At 38.3% G+C, this 21,183-nt stretch overlaps 1 protein-coding gene across 1 annotated transcript in view; it reads left to right on the top strand.

The window, feature by feature from the left end:
- The window catches only part of LOC135219682 (2-oxoglutarate dehydrogenase-like, mitochondrial), a 446,325-nt gene that overhangs the window by 238,098 nt on the left and 187,044 nt on the right, over window positions 1–21,183 (top strand). Inside the window, 4 exon segments of the mRNA XM_064256630.1 lie at window positions 65–245; window positions 19,775–19,884; window positions 20,060–20,230; window positions 20,571–20,636. Of these exon segments, the coding sequence (XP_064112700.1) occupies window positions 65–245; window positions 19,775–19,884; window positions 20,060–20,230; window positions 20,571–20,636 (528 nt within the window).

Below are 21,183 nucleotides of genomic sequence, written 5' to 3'. Positions count from 1 at the left end.
TGAGAATGGTGATGTCTTCTAATATCCATAATACCATTTCAGTGACATTTGTGCTTGCTTTCAGGTTCTGTCTATTTTGCTTCATGGAGATGCTGCTTTCTCAGGCCAAGGCATTGTTTATGAAACCTTCCATTTATCAGAATTGCCCCAGTACACTACTCATGGTACCATTCACATAGTGGTCAACAATCAGATTGGTTTCACTACAGATCCTCGTATGTCCCGATCATCCCCATACTGTACTGGTGAGTAGCTTGAAGAGATTGGTATGATTAAAACTTATGCACTATGAATTGTTCAGATTTTATCTAATGACTAATTACTTACAGGGGTTTGCCATCATTAATTATCTTTTTGTAGTGCTTTATTGTGTTTTCTTGTTTTCAGATCCTTTTGTTTTACCTTTGCCTAATTTTGCTTTGTAAAACTGACAAAGCCATCTGTCAAGACCAGGTTAAACAAAGCTCCTAATGCTCATATTTGTAAATCCTTTTGGAAGCAGAATGATAATGAACATGATAAGCTTCAACTTGCCAAATCTACAGTAATTTTACATAATGTTTTGTTCATGAAACTTACCTGTCAGATATATATATAGCTGTATTTTCTGAAGTCCGACAGAATTTTAAAAACTTCCGACACACGCAGTGGTCGGCCAGGTGGTTAGTACCCATTCCCGCCGCTGGGAGGCGGGTATCAGGAACCATTCCCATTTTCTATTCATAATTTTTCTGTCGCCGGTGCTGAATACACCTGTTTTCAGTACCTCCGTCTTAGGATTTTGGAAACTTCATTGCCGCTAAGTATCCTAATTGTCTTTTGATTTATTTACTTGGATTTGTGGGATTTGTGGCTAGGCATACGCTATCTTAAATTGATTTGAATTTGATTCATTTTTGCATAAAATATCTGAATCTAGTTAGGCTAGTTTCAGACGGGGTTGTCTGCAAAGATAGGGTGTGGCTACCGAAAGCTTCGGTAGATCCGCACTTGGTATGTACGAGGGGTATGGGTCTTGCTTCTTTGTTGAGATTTGTTATGTAAGGAGTGTGAGACTTTGTCTATTCCGTAAGGAAGACGTATGATTCGTATGTACGCAATTAATCAGTAAACATGTCTAATTCCGTAAGGAAGACGTATGATTCGTATGTACGCAATTAATCAGTAACAAAAGTCAGGGTAGTGAACCTGCTAACCTTCCTGTAGACTTTATTTTGCCTAACCCTGTAGTATGGCCTACGGGCTATGAATATGTCTACGAGAGGTGCTCGCTCTCCTTCATTGCTGTGAAGTGCTACTTCTGTAATTGTTACTCCTAACCCTGCAATGTTGCCTTCGGGCCCTAAGCAGTGTCTGTAGAGGAATTGCCCTTTCTCTGATACTCTTTCGATTCATAACTTAGAATCGAAAGTGCTTGCTTTAGAGAGTAAAAGTGAAGTGCAGAAGTGCAGTGATACCCCTTGTGTAGTGGAGGGTGCGTCAGATCTGCCTCGTTTCGCCTCTAGGCCGGGACCTCTGCTTGACTCCCAGGACCCGGGGAGGGAGCATGTCGAAAGCCTAAGGAGGGTTACAAGGAACCCCCACCGATCTGGCGTGCCTTCGGCAGTTTCTGATGAAAATCCCCAGACTGCCAAAGTGCGTGCGCGTGCACGAATCCTGAAAGATTGCTTCTCGTCCTCCGAAGCGTCCTCCCCGTACAGGGGTTGGAGCTTTCGGAAGGACTCGCGCCCTCTAAATAGAAGCTTTATAGAAGAGGACGCTTCACGTCCTCTCTCTCTCTCTCTCTCGTTATGCGTTTCAGTGAGAAGTAAGAAGGCGAACGTCGCCTGAAACTCGTGTCCGTCTTTCCACCGAGAAAATACGTAAAAGAAGTCATAGTAGCAGGAAGCTTTTGAGAGCGGACGCCCGGGACGCTCGGATGGACTCCAGGCGCGCGCGGGTGCACGCCAAGCGCACGCCGGTGGACGCCGAGCGCGCGCGCCAGTGGATGGAGTTAAGGAAAGCTCAAGGGAAGATCTCGTTTGCTCTACCGCAACCTTTGCCATTCTGCCAATAAATTTAAGTTGCCACTACCGCAGTCAAGACTTTGCGATAAGGCAGTTACGGGTTATGTAAGGCTCGATGTCCTGCACGTCAGGACTCTCGGCAACGTTCAGTAGGATTCTTGCAAAGGCACTCATCAAAAGGACGCTCTTCAGGAAAGCGCAAGACAGGACTTCCTTTGCCATACTGCCAATAAATTTTAAGCTTTAGCAGGCATTAGTTGTGATACGGGAGAGGAAGCTGGTTGGAGAGTTTCTTCCTCTTCCCAGGATAATTTTGCAAGCTTTTTAGCCCATCTGAAAAGGGTTTTTCAGATGATAGATTTTGTTAGTTTCTAGTCGGGACTACGCTGCCGATTTGAACATCGTCGTTCTAGCTGCCGTAAGCCCAGTCTCTTAACAGGATTCTTGCCCCTTCCTCGTTTGAGACGGGAATCGGAAAATTAAATGCTCGACTTCCTGGATTACGTTTTGTCAATTCAGTGACTTTCCCCCATTGACAATATACTTTCGTTTTGTCAAGTAAGTGGGTATCCCCTCATTGATAAAATATCTCTTTGTCCGTAGATGGGTTAGTTCTCATTGACAAACATCTCATTAACTTGATATTGCGTAAGCGAATAAGCTCTTATTGACAAGATTCGGAAGAGCTCTCATTCGTCATTCGCAGACTCGTACAAGAAATAGACTTGTAGACTACGTCAATGAACGCTTATGTCCAATAACATAAGAGCTTGAGCTGACTGCTTCGATTCTCTTAAATTTTGTTCATGAAACTTGCCTGTCAGATATGTATGTAGCTGTATTTCCGAATTCAGCTATATATATGTCTGCCAGGTAAGTATGAACAAACTTTATTGTGATATAATTTCATATTTTACCTTGCGTTATTTTACTTCTGGTTGGTTTCAAGTCATATACGCTTGCTGTAGTTACCTCTTCGGATGGCAACCGAGATGTCTATTGTCTATTTTAAGGACATTTAATCGTTACTCCCTGCAGCCTTCCAGGAGTTTCCGATTTATCTTTTACCGTTGTATGGTAGTGTTCTGACGACACAAACGCATCTATATATTTAGCGTTTTCTGTTTCGCTTAAATATACCAGCTTGAGAGTCTTTCTGCTCAAAAAATAACGGACCTATTTCTTCGTAGAATAGGGTAGCTGGCAACCCAGACATAAAGTTAAGAGACGACGTTCGTAAGCTGCTGGCTGCTGCTGTCACGCTTTGTCTGTCCTCCAGTCCAACCGAGCCAGTAACAGATCGTGCGCTGTCATGCGCGGTAGGTTACGTCTCTCTCTCCTGCGGGATTGACTGACTAACCGTATCTCTGTGCTGACGGTTACGTCTCTCCTGCGGGATTGACTGACTAACTGTTTCTCTGTCCTACAATCACGGACTTTAGCCTAAGATTGAGGGGATTTCTTACGTGTATGAATAAACGTTGCATTCGTTTTGCCTTACTATGTTCAACAGAGTTATCTCTTAATCCTTTCGGTGCTCGTTACCGCACGGTATGGAACTACGAGTCTACCGCAACATTGCACTTTTATTTGCTCTCCTGCTTAGGCAAAGCGCAGCCTTATTAGGGAAGTAAGCATACTCGGGGAGGGAATGGATGAGCTTGCTGGGGACCATTTCCTTCCTGAAGAAGTTTGTTTCCCCGAATAGACTGCAATTCAGACCACAGTTTTTTTTCCTACCGGGAAACTGAAATATTATTCTAGATCTAGGAATGATTCTGAACATCTCTCAGTGCATCTATCACCTGAGGTGATAGAAAGAAGGTGCCGGACATCTGGATAGGGTTTCAGATGTCCTGGATCTTAATCTGAAAGAAGTAAAAGCGATTCGGTAGTCCCTCCAGTCCTCGAAACGAGTTTTTGGGAACCAGTGGTCCAGATCAACTCTGATTTTCCACAGCTCTCTCATATCTTAAGAAGTATCTTCTCTCTGTCCTTGTTCGAGTTTACGAGAAAGAGCCTATTATAACAAAAGGCGTAGAATGTAACGATCCTCTACAGGTTCGTTACAGGATTGCAAAAGTCCGTACGAATCGTCTCGATCGACGGCAGCAACTATTCACTTCCGAGTGGAATCTTTCTTTAGAAGTAAGTTGAGAGTTGTGTAGACTTTAGGGACGCCCTTTCATTCTTCTCTTCGATATGTTGAGGACGAAGAGGCTTCTTCTTCTCTGCTCCCTTTTTCTCGATCCGGGATCGGTACCATTAAACGCCATCCTATGATATTGAACGGGGATGGATGTTTAGTCTCTTTTCCCCTTTTTCAATCGCTTAGGAAATGTAATAAGAGGATTTATGACGTCACAGGGAGCGACAATGACGCTGATCACCCCATGTTGGCCTTCAAGATCCTGGATTCACAGAGGTCACATACTTCCTAGTTCACTTTCCAAGGACCTTTTCCGAGAGAGTCGGTCTACTCTAACTCGAAAGGTACCTATAACCTCTCCGCTCTGAGTCTGACTACGTTCAGACTATCGAGATGTTGACAGGAATAAGATTACCGTCTTCCATTTCCGTCTGAAGAATGGGATAAGCTGGCAGTCACAACTATTAAAGAATATGCAAATATGTTGTTGACGGCCTTTGGGCTCTGAGATTTGCGTCTGTCAAACAACAAAGCCCTTCACAATCTTTGAGTTCTGTGGAATCTCGAAACTCGCTCACCATCTACTTTTTGTCTCACCTGTTTTCTCGGAGTCAGACACTCGTGCGAGATCAGGCGACATATAGTAGCCCTGAGTTTCTTGTTGACGAAGTCGGTTGCGTTTATACACCCCGATGATCGTGTAACATGAGACCAGGTTGGACTGTCAGGCATTCTTCCTTCGGGACTGAATCGCCTTTTTGCTCCTCGCTTTTGCTCCTGGCACCAGACAAGCTCGAGTCAGGAGTTGATTCGCTGACGACGTTGGGTGCGTTGATACACCCCCAAGGTTTGCTTAGATTGAATCGCCCAGGCAGTCCAGACACTCATCCTTCAGCGAAGAATAGTGCCTTATGGTCTTCAGGGTACAGCCATGCTGTCCTTGATTCGTCTGACTGGTCAACTGGTCGGTCACCTGACTTTAGTACAGACGGACTGACTGTGCATGTCCAGATCGAAGCTTTCAATATGGAACTTAGACGTAGTCTGAAGTTCTTGATGTCAAAGCATTCGAACCTCTCCTACCTGTTAACTTCTTGCATGTGATCAGGAAGGCCTGATCACATGACAAAGAGGGTTAGTGAAATTTTAAGCCATCGTCACAAGTTTTGGCTTTAGAGAACACAAGGCGGTGTGCTCTCTAAGCCTTCCGTTGTGGCCTAAGAATGGAAAACCCGTTTTGTCCTTGGGCCAGGAGCTTGGAAGCAAGGATGGCACAAGTTAGTGGGCAGGAGCCAGAGAGAGTCCTGTGCCCTGTCGGGTCTCTCAAGTTTTATCTACATAAAAACTCAAGAAAGTCGAAGTCATTCGGGCAATCTGCAGTGTTCCGAAAAAGACCAGACTTGCCCATATCGAAGAACACCCTGGCTTTAGTGTTAAGGAGTTCTTTCAAAAATGCTCCTTCATTGTGTTTACACAAAGATTTGAAATCTTTTTATCTGAATGCTCACGAGGTGAGGGCGCGGCCTCGGAAGCATTTCAACAGAGCATGGCACTCAGCAACATCCTGAGTACCATGTTTTAGCGAAGCAACTCTGTGTTCACTTCACACTCCCTGCGAGATGTGAAGATGGCATATGAGATCTGCTGCTCGCTAGGGCCATACGTGGTCTGCAGACACAATCTTGGGGGCAAGAAGTACCACTCATCCTATCCTGTAGAAAATGGTTAGGAAGAGCTCTTAATTTAGTTGTTGAGTCGCCGACAACGGCGACTTCTTAACTCTTAAGCCTTAGTTAAAACACCTTAACTTTGGCTAGGTTGGTCAGGTGGTGATATATATATATATATATATATATATATTTATTTTACTTCTTAGCCCTCATGGTATGGTCAATATGGTCTAGTCACGTCGTGGTCTCGCCCCTATTGACAAGATTCATCTGGAGCTGCACCAGCTATATAGGTCTCTTACCTAGCTGGCAACTCTAGTAGCACAAGCAGACTTACGTGGCAGTAACCACGAAGCCAGCTATGCTAAAACAGGTGGAACCAAGATGTAAATCATCTGCATGCATTTGTTTCCCAAAATCCTTCTATTCTGTCCCTTCCCACCTCCAAAGGTGGGATTCAGCTATATATATATCTGACAGGTAAGTTTCATGAACAAAATGATATTGTTATGATACAATAAAGTTTGTTCATACTTACCTGGCAGATATATATAATCAAGTACCCACCCACCTCCCCTCAGGGGACAGTGGAAATAAAAATTATGAATAGAAAATGGGAATGGTTCCTGATACCCGCCTCCCAGCGGCGGGAATGGGTACTAACCACCTGGCTGACCACTCCACTGCGTTTGTGTCGGAAGTTTTTAAAATTCTGTCGGACTTCAGAAAATACAGCTATATATATATCTGCCAGGTAAGTATGAACAAACTTTATTGTATCATAACAATATCATTTTTGAATAAACACTAATAAAGAAATTTAGTAGCATATGAATTTTTCATATTAAACTTATAAGTGTCTAACCCTTCTTTGCCTCAGAGGTTAGATAAAAAAAAACAGACTTACAAGCTGTTATTTCTCTTATGGCTTAAAATTACTATATTCACCTGTGTTGAAGATGCTATGACTCTGAAGACTTCCCAAAATTTTAACTTGTAAGTTTTGAAAGAAATAAAAAATAAAATTACACCTCCTTTATGAGTATTGTAATTTTGTCATTTCTTTTATTTTTAAACAGTACCGACGATATTTAGGCAGTCAGCCTGTTTGGTTTTTTCCACCAAATTTATAAATGGAAGCCAATAAACCCAACCCCAAAGCAGTTTTGGTACTTAAAAAGGGTGATAATGGCAGTGTGCTGGTGAAAGAAAGTGGTGGTGGTGGAGAGTCTTGAGTCTCTCATGAGCCAAGGGTTTTGGGCCTGAAGAGTGAATCCAATTTTAATTACTTCCCACCATTATACTGTTCACGAAATGACAAATTTTTTAATCTATTTGTATTTTTCATAACTAACTAACGTTCATTTTTAACTATAGGATAATCTTCTTATGCCAAACTGGAAAACGGTAAAAAACAAAGATTTTAAAGCAAGGAATCTGTGTCATCTGGCAACTTATGCGTATATGAGGTGGACATCGGTCACTGACCAGGTTTGGAACCTCGTGATGCACTAGTCTCTCTTCAACCGCCATGGAGAGTAGTGTGTTGCTTTTTTCTCCTTTCTCCAAGCTGGTGCTATGATCGGCGCCTGCAAGAACAACCAGTTCTGGAACTACTAGGCTTTGTTTATTAATAATTATTGTGTACATATACAGAATATAGTGGTCCCCCTGTATTCACGGGGGATGCGTACCAGACCCTCTGTGAATAGTTGGAACCCCTATAAAAATGCTTTAAATCTCCAATTTTGTTAAATAAAACTCAAGAAAAACCCACTACAAATTTTTATACCTGGATTTTTTAATAGTTTTATCACAAAAAGTGCATTTTATGATGAAATTGATAAAAAAACCAGGAATTTCTGAATATTTCTCACAGAAAAATACCGCGAATAGGCAAATTTTCCATGAATAATGCAGGGAAACGTTCCAGAGAGAAACCGCAAATGTGAGTCCACGAATCTGGAGAATGCAAATTCGGGGGGTCCACTTTACATTTAAATATGCATGATGCATGGTAAAATGTGTGATTCAATGAGTAACAAATAATATGCGCGCTGCATGAGTAATGTGACATAACAGTAACAATAGGCTTGTCACGTGAGTAAAAAAAAAGAAAAAACTCCCCTTGGCCGGATTTTGTCTGTTGGTTCCAGGTCCGTTGAATTGAGGCTTTACTGTAATAAGATTTAAGATTAAATAATGATATGTATTTAATACAGGTATTCTCCTACTTATGATGGGGTTAGGGTTCCGAAAAACCGATCGTATGTTGAAAAAATCGTATCTCGAATATAGCCTAGCCTACACTAGGGTAATCAGTACCATCTTTACTTATAGGGTAGCGTACCCTTCACTATACAGTATAGTACGATCCCCAATTATGCAAGAATTTGGTCAATTCACGGCCTCGCAGAATTGGAAATTCGCAGATTTTGAAACATACCCTATGGGAATAATTCCATTAGGGCCAAGGCAAAAGGCAACTTACCCAGTCAAATTTTTTTATAGTACCCATTTTCAATACTTTCTATGTACTGTACTGTAAATTTTTCTAATATGAAATTGTTTATGGATAAATAAAACATTAAAAAGGTTTTAATAACTTGAAAAAGTTTAAAATTACACACAGGATGGTGAAAACTCCCACATGTAAACAATGCCACCATTGGGTGCAAGTGTACTGTAGGATACAGTCATGGAATTTCCTCTTCCTACCTTCTGCCAAAAAAAACCTTCAAACTCCTCTATCTAATCTTCCGTGAAGAGTTCTTCAGCTGAAGGAAGGCTTTGTGAACTGTTTCGGTTACTGGCGGATCATGCATGTCTTCACTCCTGTTAGGCCTAACAAACTTGGTTACGAGTGCCTGTCTCATTTTCTTTGTCTGGCACATTCACTATGTAGTAATCGTTTTCATATAAATTTATTCTACAATAAAAAGAGAACTGATGAAAATTCAAAATTTGATATGAAATTCAAAATTTGATATGAAATTACAATTTCTTAAAAAGAAATGATACAAATTCAAAATTCAACATGAAATGACAGTTTCTTGAAAAGATAAGATTGAACGACTCTCTCTCTCTCTCTCTCTCTCTCTCTCTCCTCGTTCTCTCCTCTCCGTCTCTTCCTCATCCTCTCTCTCCTCTCGTCTCTCTCATCTCCTCTCTCTCTCTCTCTCTAAAATTCAAAATTGATATGAAATTACAATTTCTTTAAAAGAAATGATAAAAATTAAAAATTCAACATGAAATGACAGTTTCTTGAAAAGTGTAGATTGAACGATTCTCTCTCTCTCTCTCAAACACATCTGCTTCTCTGTTAGTCACTTTTACTAGTCATTTTCATCAAAACCTATTTCAACAATAGAAAAAAGTAAATTATCAAATGCCAAAAGTTAGTGAAAACAAGTTAACCTAGAAAAAATTCTTACTTCATGTTCAGCAATGACGGATTTCTTGTTGTCGACTGCTGCCAAAATGGAATTTGCTTCTTTCTTCTTCTTTAACTTAAGGGCAAACTTTTTAGTTTCAAGAAAATAGGTCTTCCTCTTTGACTTCTAGGCAGATGCATACATGATGCGGATGATCAGAATACACTTCGCAGATCTGAATAATATGTATGGCGATGATGATGATACCGATCATTCATACACACTGCAATACGACGTCACAAATGCTTGAAGCGGAACCTTCCGTCTTAGCTAATGGTTGAGCAGGAAATCTTTCTCTCGCATTCCCTCTTGGAGGAATCATAGTTTTTTCCTCAAAGCATTCCCCCCCACTCCTCTCAGATACCAGCAAACCCTCCCCACATCTAAAATACTTGAAAATACAATAGATTTGATACGTGACTTGCAGACTTTGAATGGCTTCGCAGATTAAAAGGGGAATCGCACAATTCGAACATGCATAATTTCAGCTAATTCTCTAGGTTCAATGCATATTGGCTCATGATATTTTAGTACTAAGAGAAATTGAATAACATTAACAAGTTAGCCTAGCGTATACGATGATAGATACCATGGTAAATTGGAATTTGATTCAGACCGATCTCGGTATAATTGAGCGATACCTTCTGGCTGCTGACGCCTACAGATAATTATGGAATAAAAACATGATGAATATACATCTCTTTGTAAATCTTTTACAAATGATATTAAACTCTAAAGAGTATTGTATGTATTTTCATATTGTGTATTGTATCATAAAATACTAACAAAGCGGTCAATGTTTTGGTTTGAAAATCAGCTGATGGCAAATACGAGTATATTTCGTCATATTTAACTCAATTCGGAGTGAATTGTTTTGCTTCTAGTTAGCATAAAAGAATATCTAGATACTTTACTTATATGAGTCAAGGTCATCTTTACATTATAAGACATCTTAATTTGAAGTCTAAATATGAATTTTATACGTCCTGTTGGGAACTAAATTATTTTTTTCATTAACAGATTGCTTTGTGGGTGTGTTTATTGTGTAAGGAAAATTACGTGATTCTGTTCGCTATTTTCACTTTATATCTTTGTAGTATGAGCTTTACTGATACGTTATTTATCTTTTATCTGCATGAAAATAGTAGTAAACTGTATTCTTTCAAGCCCTGAAATTTTGATTAAAATGATTCTCTCTCAACTTTATCTACGGTTGTGTTTGATTGGATAAGTTTACGGGAGTTTTATCTTTGTTACTGATGCACAGTAACGGACATTAGCAGCTCGAAAAGTGTTCTCAGCTTCAGCTACAACTTTTGTTTATATTTAGCAGTATGTTTCCTTGCTGATCTTTGATTTATAGCGAACAAATTTATTACCTAAAAATATATCAGTCTTATTATACATAACGTTATTTATAACAACTGTAGTAATTGTTTACTATTGTACGATGGTTGAAATACAAACCAAATGGATGTTGTTACCCAATTCAGTTGTACTTAGCAAAACGTTGTTTCTCGTTCTGTTGTTCATGGCTGTACACATTTATCAAACGAGTAAAACGTTAAAACAAAACTTTCATAATTCTCTTTTGCTGTTTTTTTTTTTTAACTTATTCAACTAGAAGATGGGATAAAGTTAGGCTATTGTAATTTTGTCTGTCTCTCTTGCTGCCTGGTTGTACGCTGCCGGGCTGCACCTGTTACGAGCAAAATTTAAAAATATTTCCAAAATATTGTTGTATCGGTATTACTAATTGCTAACCCCATCGTAAAATGGGATTATCGTAAGGTGAATTATTGTAATTCGAACACTACCTTTACTACAGAAGACTCCGTATATTTGCTTGGGATGGGTACCACACTCCCCGCAAATAGCTAAAACCCCTCAAATAATGCTTTGAACTGCCTATTTTGATAATAAAGAAATAAAAAATAAAAATGCTTAATGTATTTAACTGAGTACGTATTATTAGTTTTATCACAGAAAGTGCATTTAGTCACAAAAATATGAAAATACAGTAGTGGCAGTCCCTGGCTTACAACGTTCCAAGGTTACAACGCTTTTCAATTATATTCATCAGAAATTATTTCCAGGTTTAAGGCGCATGTTCCAGGGTTACAGTGCTTACTACGCCAATCTGGCAGTAGAAATAGGATTCCAAAAATGCAAAATAATCACTATTTGAAGATTTTTGGGATAAAAATGCAATAAAAATGCACTTTACATATTTTTTATTACACCCAAAGCATTAAAAGTAAGATTTTCTTGGGATTTTTAACGATTTTCCAGCTTATGACGTGTCTCAAAAATGGAACCCCTGTCGTAAACTGGGGACTGCCTGTAATTTGTTAATATTTCTCGGTGAAAAACACCAAGAATAGGCAAATTTTCTGTGAATAATGTGTGTATAGGTTCCATAGGAAAATCCGTGAATAGGCGAGTCTGCGAATCGTGTGTACGCGACTATGGGTGGGCAACTGTACGTATATAATAGGACTGGGTACTACCTGTAATAATAATACATAATAAATAATGAGATTAAGTCATACGGGTACTCACCGGTGATGAATGTTGATTTTTAGATGATGTGGATGAATTAGCTGTGCAGTCAGATGAATGATGATGAAGATATGACTGCACAGCAAAGTAGAGAAGTTACATCTCCTATTAGGATGTCTCTTCCCCCTCTTCAGGAAGCACCGCTCAGGGTTGATTGAAAAGCCAGAGGAAGTGGAACAGCTTAAGAAGCAGAAGGATTTCTAAGCAGGAAGACGTCTGGAAAAGTCCACTAGTAGATCCAGGAGGCCAGATAACCACTCTTGTTGCAACCAAAATGGGACCGATATGAGTCATTAGTGTTTACTGACACCCTCAACCACCAGATGCCTCAGCAGGCAGTGGGGGAAATGCATTTGGAGTCCAGACCATCCCAAGACTTGAGTATGGCATCTACTGTCCAAGCTGTTTGGCCCAGCTTTGGCAGATAGAATAGTGGAAATTTTGCATTTATTGATGTGGAAAGATCCAGCGAGGATGTCTCCCACTGCAATTGAGCCTTGCAAAAGTCTGTAAGAAGGGACCAATCCAGCGGAAGGTCTATGCAAACCCTTTGAATGAACTAAGGCACAATTAAGCTGAGTGCCTTTCTGCTGAATTAAAGATACCAGTGTCAGTAAGCAGAAACTGCAGAAGCAGTGAAGTACCCAGGAGTCAAATTCACAAGAGCAGTTAAATATGCAGATGCAGGCAGGTACACAACGACTTTGAATAAAGAGAGGGCAAGAGTACATCAAAAACAAAAACCTTAACACTAAACTTTACGAAACAAAAACATTAACACTAAACTTTACGAAACACATTAACAAGTGGCAGAAAACATTAACACTTAACTTTACAAAAAACGTAAAATTAAATTTTTTTTTTTTTTATACAAAATTTCAATTTTTTCACTATCAACTTTCTGTTTTTTTTTGTATCACTTGGATCTTAGTGTTTGCTTACTACTACTAAAGGCCTCTTTAAAAAATAACTATCCAAGGAAGATTGCTTCTGCCTACTTTTCACAATGTTCCTGAAACGACTCTGGCAAACGTCATCAAACTGTGCAAGCATACGAGCTGTGTAAGCCTTTTCGGGGTGTCTCTTTTCTACAGATGATTGCACTTTATGAAAATCAGTTAGAGAATCCTTAATGTCTGCCGTTGTCATAGGATCCTCCTCCTCCTCCTTGCTGCTGCTAGAGAACTCTTCTTGAATGACGTTATGTTGCATGGCCTCCAACTCCTTCAGGCCATCTGTCGTAAGCTCCTCTTGGTGTGGAAGATAAAGAACCTTGATGAAAGAATACTCCTCTAGGATATCTTCCTCGAGGCCAGGAGGGTGAGCAGGGCCATTGTCCAACAACAGTAGACATTTCAGAGGGAGGCACTTCTCTTCAAAGAATTTCTTCACTTTTAGCCCGAAACACAGATTTACCCACTCGGTGAACAAAAGTCGCGTTACCCAGGCTTTCGCATTAGCCCTCCACATCACTGGAAGCTTCTCCTTTAGCACTTTGTGAGCCTTGAAGGCTCAAGGAGTCTCCGAATGATACACAAGTAGAGGCTTCACCTTACAATCCCCACTGGCGTTGGAACATAGTGCGAGCGTAAGCCTGTCGTCTTTCATAGGCTTATGCCTGGATAGCGTCTTCTCTTCCTCCACGATGTACGTCTGACGAGGCATTTTTTCCAAAAAAGGCCAGTCTCATCACAGTTGAAGACTTGCTGAGAACTGTAGCCTTCCTTGATCTTCATCTCGTCAAATGTCTTAAAATGCTTCAGCCACTTTCGTGTCCGAGCTGGCAGCCTCCCCATGCTGCACCACTGAATGGATGCCAGTCTGTTTACGGAATTTATCAAACCACCCACGAGAAGCCTTGATGTCTGGGGTTGGCGTCGATGTCCCTTCTCCTCCGTCGTCTTCAGCCTGGGCAATCAGATCACCGATCTTGTGGCAGATTGCCGTCTCGTTTGTCGTATCGCCAGCAATTTCTTTGTCTTTTATCCATACAAGAAGCAGCCTCTCCATCTCATCATGCACATGGCTCCTCTTGTTGGACGAAATAGTGACGCCCTTGGAAGGTGTAGCTGCTTTGATGGCTTCCTTCTGCTTAAGGATGGTGCTTATCGTCGACGGATTTCGGCCATATTCTTTAGGGATCACACTCAACCGCATGCCAGCTTCATACTTTTTAATGATCTCCATCTTTGTCTCCATAGAAAGTATCCTCTTCTTTCCATGAACTTCAGCAACATTCTTGGGACCCATGGATATAATTAAGTTCACACAACAAAATAAAGTAGAAAGCAAAATCACTATCACGAATTTACGTTAACAAACGAAATACGTATATGTGAACGAACGAATTCCACGTTCGTACGATAACGCTGGTGCGACGAAGTGGCCGGAGGATGCCTTTACATAGAGGCATGGTGGGATAGATGCTGACCAATAGGAGAGCAGGATCTTACTGCAGTGACTAGCATCAGGAACCAATGGGAGAGTGGGAGGATGGTGGCGAGTCTACAGAGTTAGAGGCGTGCGAGTTTTAAAATAGTTCTTGGTGGTCTGGGCGAATCTCAGGACTTTACAGTACACCCTTTTGTAACCTGAATTATTTTCGTATGCAGAGCAAAAAAATATTCGGCTGTGCTTTCATAACTTGGATTTTTTGTAAGCAGTGACTTTCGTATGTCAAGGTTCCACTGTATCTTCAAAAGCTCAGAAAGTGAGATTTAGTTTTTAATCCATGATTTTTAATGAAACAGTACAGACACTACCCTACGTACACACGAATTACTTTCCGTGTGGCCATTCGTATCTTGAATTGTTTCTAGTTCCTCGCTGGACGAGTGGTTTTTGCGCTCGGCTGCCAATCGGGTGGTCCGAAGCGCTGGACGAGTGGTTTTTCCGCTTGGCTGCCAATCGGGTGGTCCTAAGTTCAAATCCAGGCTTGGCCAACGCGGAATTAGAGAAATTTATTTCTGGTGATAGAAATTCATTTCACGATATAGTATGGTTCGGATCCCACAATAAGCTGTAGGTCCCATTGCTAGGTGACCAATTGGTTCCTAGCCACGTAAAAATATCTAATCTTTCGGGTCAGCCCTAGGAGAGCTGTTAATCAGCTCAGTGGTCTGGTAAAACTAAGATATACTTTTTTTTTTTTCTAAGTTGGTTTTCACCATTTAATTACAGTATAATGTATAACTGAATCACAAAAATATGGAACTTGATGAATATATAAATAAAGACAGTATTATGTAAAATCAATATAGTATTGTTCCAATAAAAAGAGGAAATTATAGTTAGTTGGCAATATTACTAGTTTTTTTATATTACAGCTATATAAAGTACTAGTTTAGTTAGACCATAAGATTACATTTGTAGGCTCAGAGATCTATCCTGGATGATTTGGTTTTAATGATGGGAAAATAAGAGGAAGGTAAGATTAAAGGATTTTAACAGCTAAGTGGGAAGAGACCAAAGATGAAAGGTAAAACTCACAAAGTAATTGCTGTGGGGCTGAATTACATTGTACATTGCAAGGTAGGCTGTGAGTTGCACCCCAGTAGTATATATATCAGTAATACATACATAGAAAAACAATGCACAGTATAATTGTAGCTACAGTTACAGATTTAAAAAAATTACCATATCAAGCTCTGTAAGCACCGTAAATTATAGTAAAATGTAGGTGAAAGCTGTAAAAGTATTAAAGATAATGGCAAAAAAGATTATATAACTAGTTTTATGTAGGCTAACTTTTTCAAGTGTACCTACTACCTTATGTCTAAAAAATAAAAATGACAAATTGAAGTTCGAAGAGGGAGGAATGGATACTTGGGAACTAAGAATTTGGAGCAATTATGGGTTAAATTTCATGATTATATAAAAAAAGGCGTTATTTTTCTGTGAATCACGCAACATCATAGCTGTTTTCAATGTTTAAAAAGATAGTGCAATAAATGTATATGGACTTATAAGTACATAAGGTTAACCCTTAAACGCCGAAGCGGTAAAAAAAATTGTCTCCCGTGCTGGAGGTGTTTCAGATTGAGCGCAGGAACGGAAAAAATGGGGGGAAAAAAATTTTTTTTTCAAAAAATCACGGCGTGCTTAGTTTTCAAGATTAAGAGTTCCTTTTTGGCTCCTTTTTTTGTCATTGGCTGAAGTTTAGTATGCAACCATCAGAAATGAAAAAAATTATCATTATCATATATAAATAATGCGATATATGATAGCGCAAAAACGAAATTTCATATATACGTAATTGTATTCAAATCGCGCTGTGCGCAAAACGGTTAAAGGTAACAAGTTACTTTTTTTTTGTAATTTACACTAAATTGCGATCATTTTGGTATATAACACATTGTAAAACGATAAAAGCAACACAGAGAAAATATTATCACAAAATAATGCATGAATTCGTAACGCGCGGACGTAAACAAATATTTTTTTCAAAAATTCACCATAAATCTAAATATTGTCCTAGAGACTTCCAACTTCTTTCAAAATGAAGACAAATGATTAAATATTACTATAATGTAAGAGTATTAGCTTACAATTGCAGTTTTCGACCATATCTAACGAGTTAAAGTTGACCGAATGTCAAATTTTTTTATATATATATTTTTTATATGCAATTATTTCAGAAATAAGAAAAGCTACAACCTTCAAAGATTTTTCTTTTATTCTACATGAAATTGCGCACATTTTCATATATAAAACTCTATGAAATGCCTAATATGAAACGGAGCAAATATTCCGAGAATGGGACGTACGAATTTCGGAGATTTGTGGCGGAGAATCTGCGCGCGGAGGGAAGGAAAGATTTTTTTTTAAATTCACCATAAATCTAAATATTGTGCTAGAGACTTCGAATTTGTTTCAAGATGAAGATAAATGACTGAATATTACTAGACTGTAAGAGTTTTAGCTTACAATTGCGTTTTTGGACCATTTCGGTAGAGTCAAAGTTGACTGAAAGTGGTTTTTTTTTCTATTTATCGTGATTTATATGCAAATATTTCAAAAATGAGAAAAGCTACAACCTTCAATTATTTTTCGTTGTATTCTACATGAAATTGCGCACATTTTCATATATAAAACTTTATGTAACGGCTAATTTAAAATGGTGCAAACATTACCACAATCGCACGTATGATTTTTTCGGAAGAGTTACCGCGCGGACGTAAAGAAAATGTCATTTTTTTCATAAATTCACCATAAATCGAAATATTGTGCTAAAGACTTCCAATTTGTTGCAAAATGAAGGTAAATGCTTGAATTTTACTAGAATATAAGCGTTTTAGCTTACAATTGCGTTTTTCGACCATTTCGGTAGAGTCAAAGTTGACCGAAGGTTGAAATTTTGGCAATTATCGTTATTTATATGAAAATATCTCAAAACTGATAAAAGCTACAACCATGGGTTGTTTTTAATTGTATTGTGCATGAAATTGCGCACATTTCCGTATATAAAACTTTATATAACTGCTAATTTTAAAATGGTGCAAACATTACCACAATCGCATGTGATTTTTTCGGAAGAGTTACCGCGCGGACGTAAGGAAAAAGTATTTTCATAAATTCACCATAAATCAAAATATTGTGCTAGAGACTTCCAATTAGTTGCAAAATTAAGGTAAATGATTGAATATTACTAAAATATAAGAGTTTTAGCTTACAATTGCATTTTTCTACTATTTCGGTAGAGTCAAAGTTGACCGAAGGTTGAAATTTTGGCAATTATCATTATTTATATGAAAATATCTCAAAACTGATAAAAGCTACAATCATGAGTATTTTATTGTTGTATTCTACATAAAAAATGCGCACATTTTCATATATAATACTTCATGTAACGGCTAATTTACAATGGTACAAAAATTATGTCAAAGTGACGAAATAATTTCTGAGATGTGTCACAGATACTTTTTAGTGCGGCAAGAAAGAAATTCGCGCTTACGCGCCTGCGTAACGATTGTAAACAAAACAACACCTTGATCCGTGAACTCCCAGCATCCCCCAAGGCGCGTGATTCAAGAGTTTTCGGCTGGTAGGCCTAAAAGTATTTTTCCGCGAATTTTTAATAAAACTTTTGTATGTCGACGTAAAATACGTCCAGTCGGCACACGAGAGACAAAAAATGTCGACGTAAAATACGTCCAGTCGGTAGTAAAGGGTTAAGGGGGCCGGGCGGCTAATGCCATTTTTTAAGGACAGGACTTTGTTGATATTCATACCACTTAATAAGGTTACTTGGGACATCTCCAAACCGCATATGATTTTCGCCTCTGACCTTCGGTTTTGTGACGCCAGGGCGATTTATCCCGAAAATAACTATTCTTCAAATTATCTCGTCCCTTGATATTTAATATTAAGACCTAGGATTACTACCGTATATAGACCTTATGTAGACCTCCAATCGAATGAGGAGTTTTTTTTCTAAGTCATTTTTTTTGCTAGATATGAATTTTTCAATATGGTAAAAAAATAAACCCTATAAATCAAGAAAAAAAAATTTATAAAAAAAAGACGAAACAAAAATTGGAAAAGAGGGCTTGATTTATTGTTCTATAATGTCTTTCTGAGTTATATACCAAATTCCAATGTTATAGCTTTAAAACTAAGTGAGAAGATAGATTTTGAAGGTCAATAAGTATAGTTTTGAGATACGGGTGTTCAAAGTTTTCCTTCATATTATTATAAAGACAATGTTAATAAATAATGATTATTATGAATGTATATTTCTTTTTTGTGTATTAATAAACCAAAGCTATTTTATTTATTATAATTTAATCATAAATGATGATCCCTTTGTTCATATATCGTAGCCTGGGGCACTGCGTGAGGCAAGATGGGGCACTCCTTCCTACGCAACTCTCTCTCTCTCTCTCTCCTTCACTAACTCGGCTTATTACAGCGAATTTTCTTCTTCTGTATGTTAGCGAGATGTTTTCCTTGTATTTTCCTCTTTGGCATGATGAAATTCTTGCCGAAACAAAGATATACAGATGTAAAAGCAAGAGAATGTCAGAGGTGAAACTCGAAGGTGTACTGTATTTTTACAAAGACAAGTTAATAAACCATGATTATTATGAATTTCATATTCCATTTTGGGCATTAAAAAACCAAAACTACGTTATTTATCATAAATCAAGATCTCTTTGCTCAAAGATCGTAGCCTTGGGCACAGCACGACGTGTACGTCAGGCAAGACGGGGGCGTTGCTACGCAACCCTCCTCTCTCTCTTCACTAACTACGCGTATATTATGATATTCTGTAATAATACTTGAGCGACTTTTCTTCGTCTGTATATTAGCAAGATGTTTTCCTTGTCTTTTCCTCATTGGCATGATGAAATTCTTGCCGAAACATAGATAAGCATAAGTAAAACCAAGCGTATGTCAGAGGTGAAACTCGAACGTGTAGACTACTTGAGGTTTGTGCTCGCACTGAATCATGGTTGAACTTGGTAGCTGACTGAAGTCACCCTTCTCGACTCGGGGAATGTCTACAGATGCCATTTCTCCCAATTTCTTTGACAATAATTATCAAAATTTACGATAACAGAAGAAATATTGCATTTTCTTGTACGGATCAATGTTTTAGGCTTTTGAGTTACGTTAACTAATTACCCTGTAACTACGAAAGTAAGAGGAATTTTGACAAAATATTTCGTATATGTATTCTCAGTTGCCATATGAAGCTCCATGAATTTTTTCATGACTGCATTTTTCGCCCTATACCCCCATATATAAGGGTTCCGGCCGGCCCCCTTAAATCCAGTGTTGCACATATTTCCAGGATTGTCAGTGCTCTTACATTTTGTTTCAGATGTTACTAGGGTTGCTATTGATGCTGTCTTTATGTTCTTGCAGATTTTGCTAGGGTTATCGATTGTTGTATGTCAATTTTATTTCAGGTGTTGCCAGGGTTGTCAATGCTCTTATATTTTATTTCAGATGTTGCCAGGGTTGTCAATGCTCCTATATTCCATGTCAATGCTGATGATCCTGAAGCTGTAATGCATGTTTGCAATGTAGCAGCTGACTGGCGCAACACTTTCCACAAGGTATTTGTTTATTGCATTTTATGTGTGTTCCCATTTTTCCTAGGCTGTTGCTTAGATTTCTTGGTATATTTTATGATGCATAGTAGTTTTGAAGAAATTCTTGACTGTTAAATAGCTAAATTGTAATATTTTCACCCTACTGTTTACTGTGAATTGTATTGATTTAACTTTTCAGGATGTTGTCATTGATTTGGTCTGCTACAGACGTAATGGTCACAATGAAATTGATGAACCTATGTTCACCCAGCCACTTATGTACACACGAATAAGGAAACTCAAGCCTGTTGTTGAATTGTTTGCAGAGAAACTAATGAATGAAGGTGTTGTCACCAAACAAGAAGTAAAGGTAAACATCTCTTTCTGTATTTCCCTTTACCTCCTCTTACTTCTTCTCAAGGAAGACATATTCTTTGGAATCTTGAATTTCAAGTTAATTGCCCCTATGGGCTTATTCCATATGAAGTGCTTTCATTTTCTGAATAATATAATAATAATAATACTAGTAATGATAATTTTATATTGTAGATTTTTATTTGTAATAGATTGTATGGCCATTTTGTTTTCATTTCCCTTAGCTTCTCTTGACTTCTGTTTTTCATACAGTGTAAGAATTATTTGACTTTGTTTATAATAGACATAATTTTTCTTTTACAGTATTGATGAAAAGCATTACCTTTGTTTTGCAGGAAGTGACGGATAAGTATGAAAAAATCTTAGAAGATGCCTTCCAAGCTGCTCAAACAGAAACACAGGTATTGTGATACATACTTATGATCTGATATTTTCTTGTGTATGTACAGGTTACATTGTTGATTTAATAATTTTCACATAATATTAATATAAAAAAAAGCAAAATATCAATAAAATGTTATTTTTATGAAAGTAACTTACCAAGTAATTACATACCGTATATTTCCACATATAAGATGACCTTTAGATAAGACGAGGTAAAAAATTATGGCAAATTTTCATGAATTTATCTCATCTATAGTATAAGATGACTGCTAAATTACAAAACCATCTGTGCATAGGTTAGCTTTTGGTTACCATATATATTCACATATCATGCTTTGAAGACCTAATTTTGAAGTTAATTTTAAGTGGCATGCATCATACAACTGTTTTGCTAGCATTTCAACCATCATACAGTAGTAAATATTTATTGCATTTGTTACAAATGACGTTAAGTAGAGTAGAACTGATGTGTTTTTACATTGCAGTACTGGATTCCCTTATTCGCTATGGAGAAAAGATTGGCAAAGAAATATACTGCTAAATTTAAGCTGCAAGTTGTAGCTG

The sequence above is a fragment of the Macrobrachium nipponense genome, chromosome 1 (genome assembly GCF_015104395.2).
Source record: "Macrobrachium nipponense isolate FS-2020 chromosome 1, ASM1510439v2, whole genome shotgun sequence".
NCBI classification, from domain to species: domain Eukaryota; kingdom Metazoa; phylum Arthropoda; class Malacostraca; order Decapoda; family Palaemonidae; genus Macrobrachium; species Macrobrachium nipponense.
The sequence above is the reverse complement of the archived record's forward strand: the minus strand, read 5'-3'. Positions and strand labels throughout refer to the sequence as shown.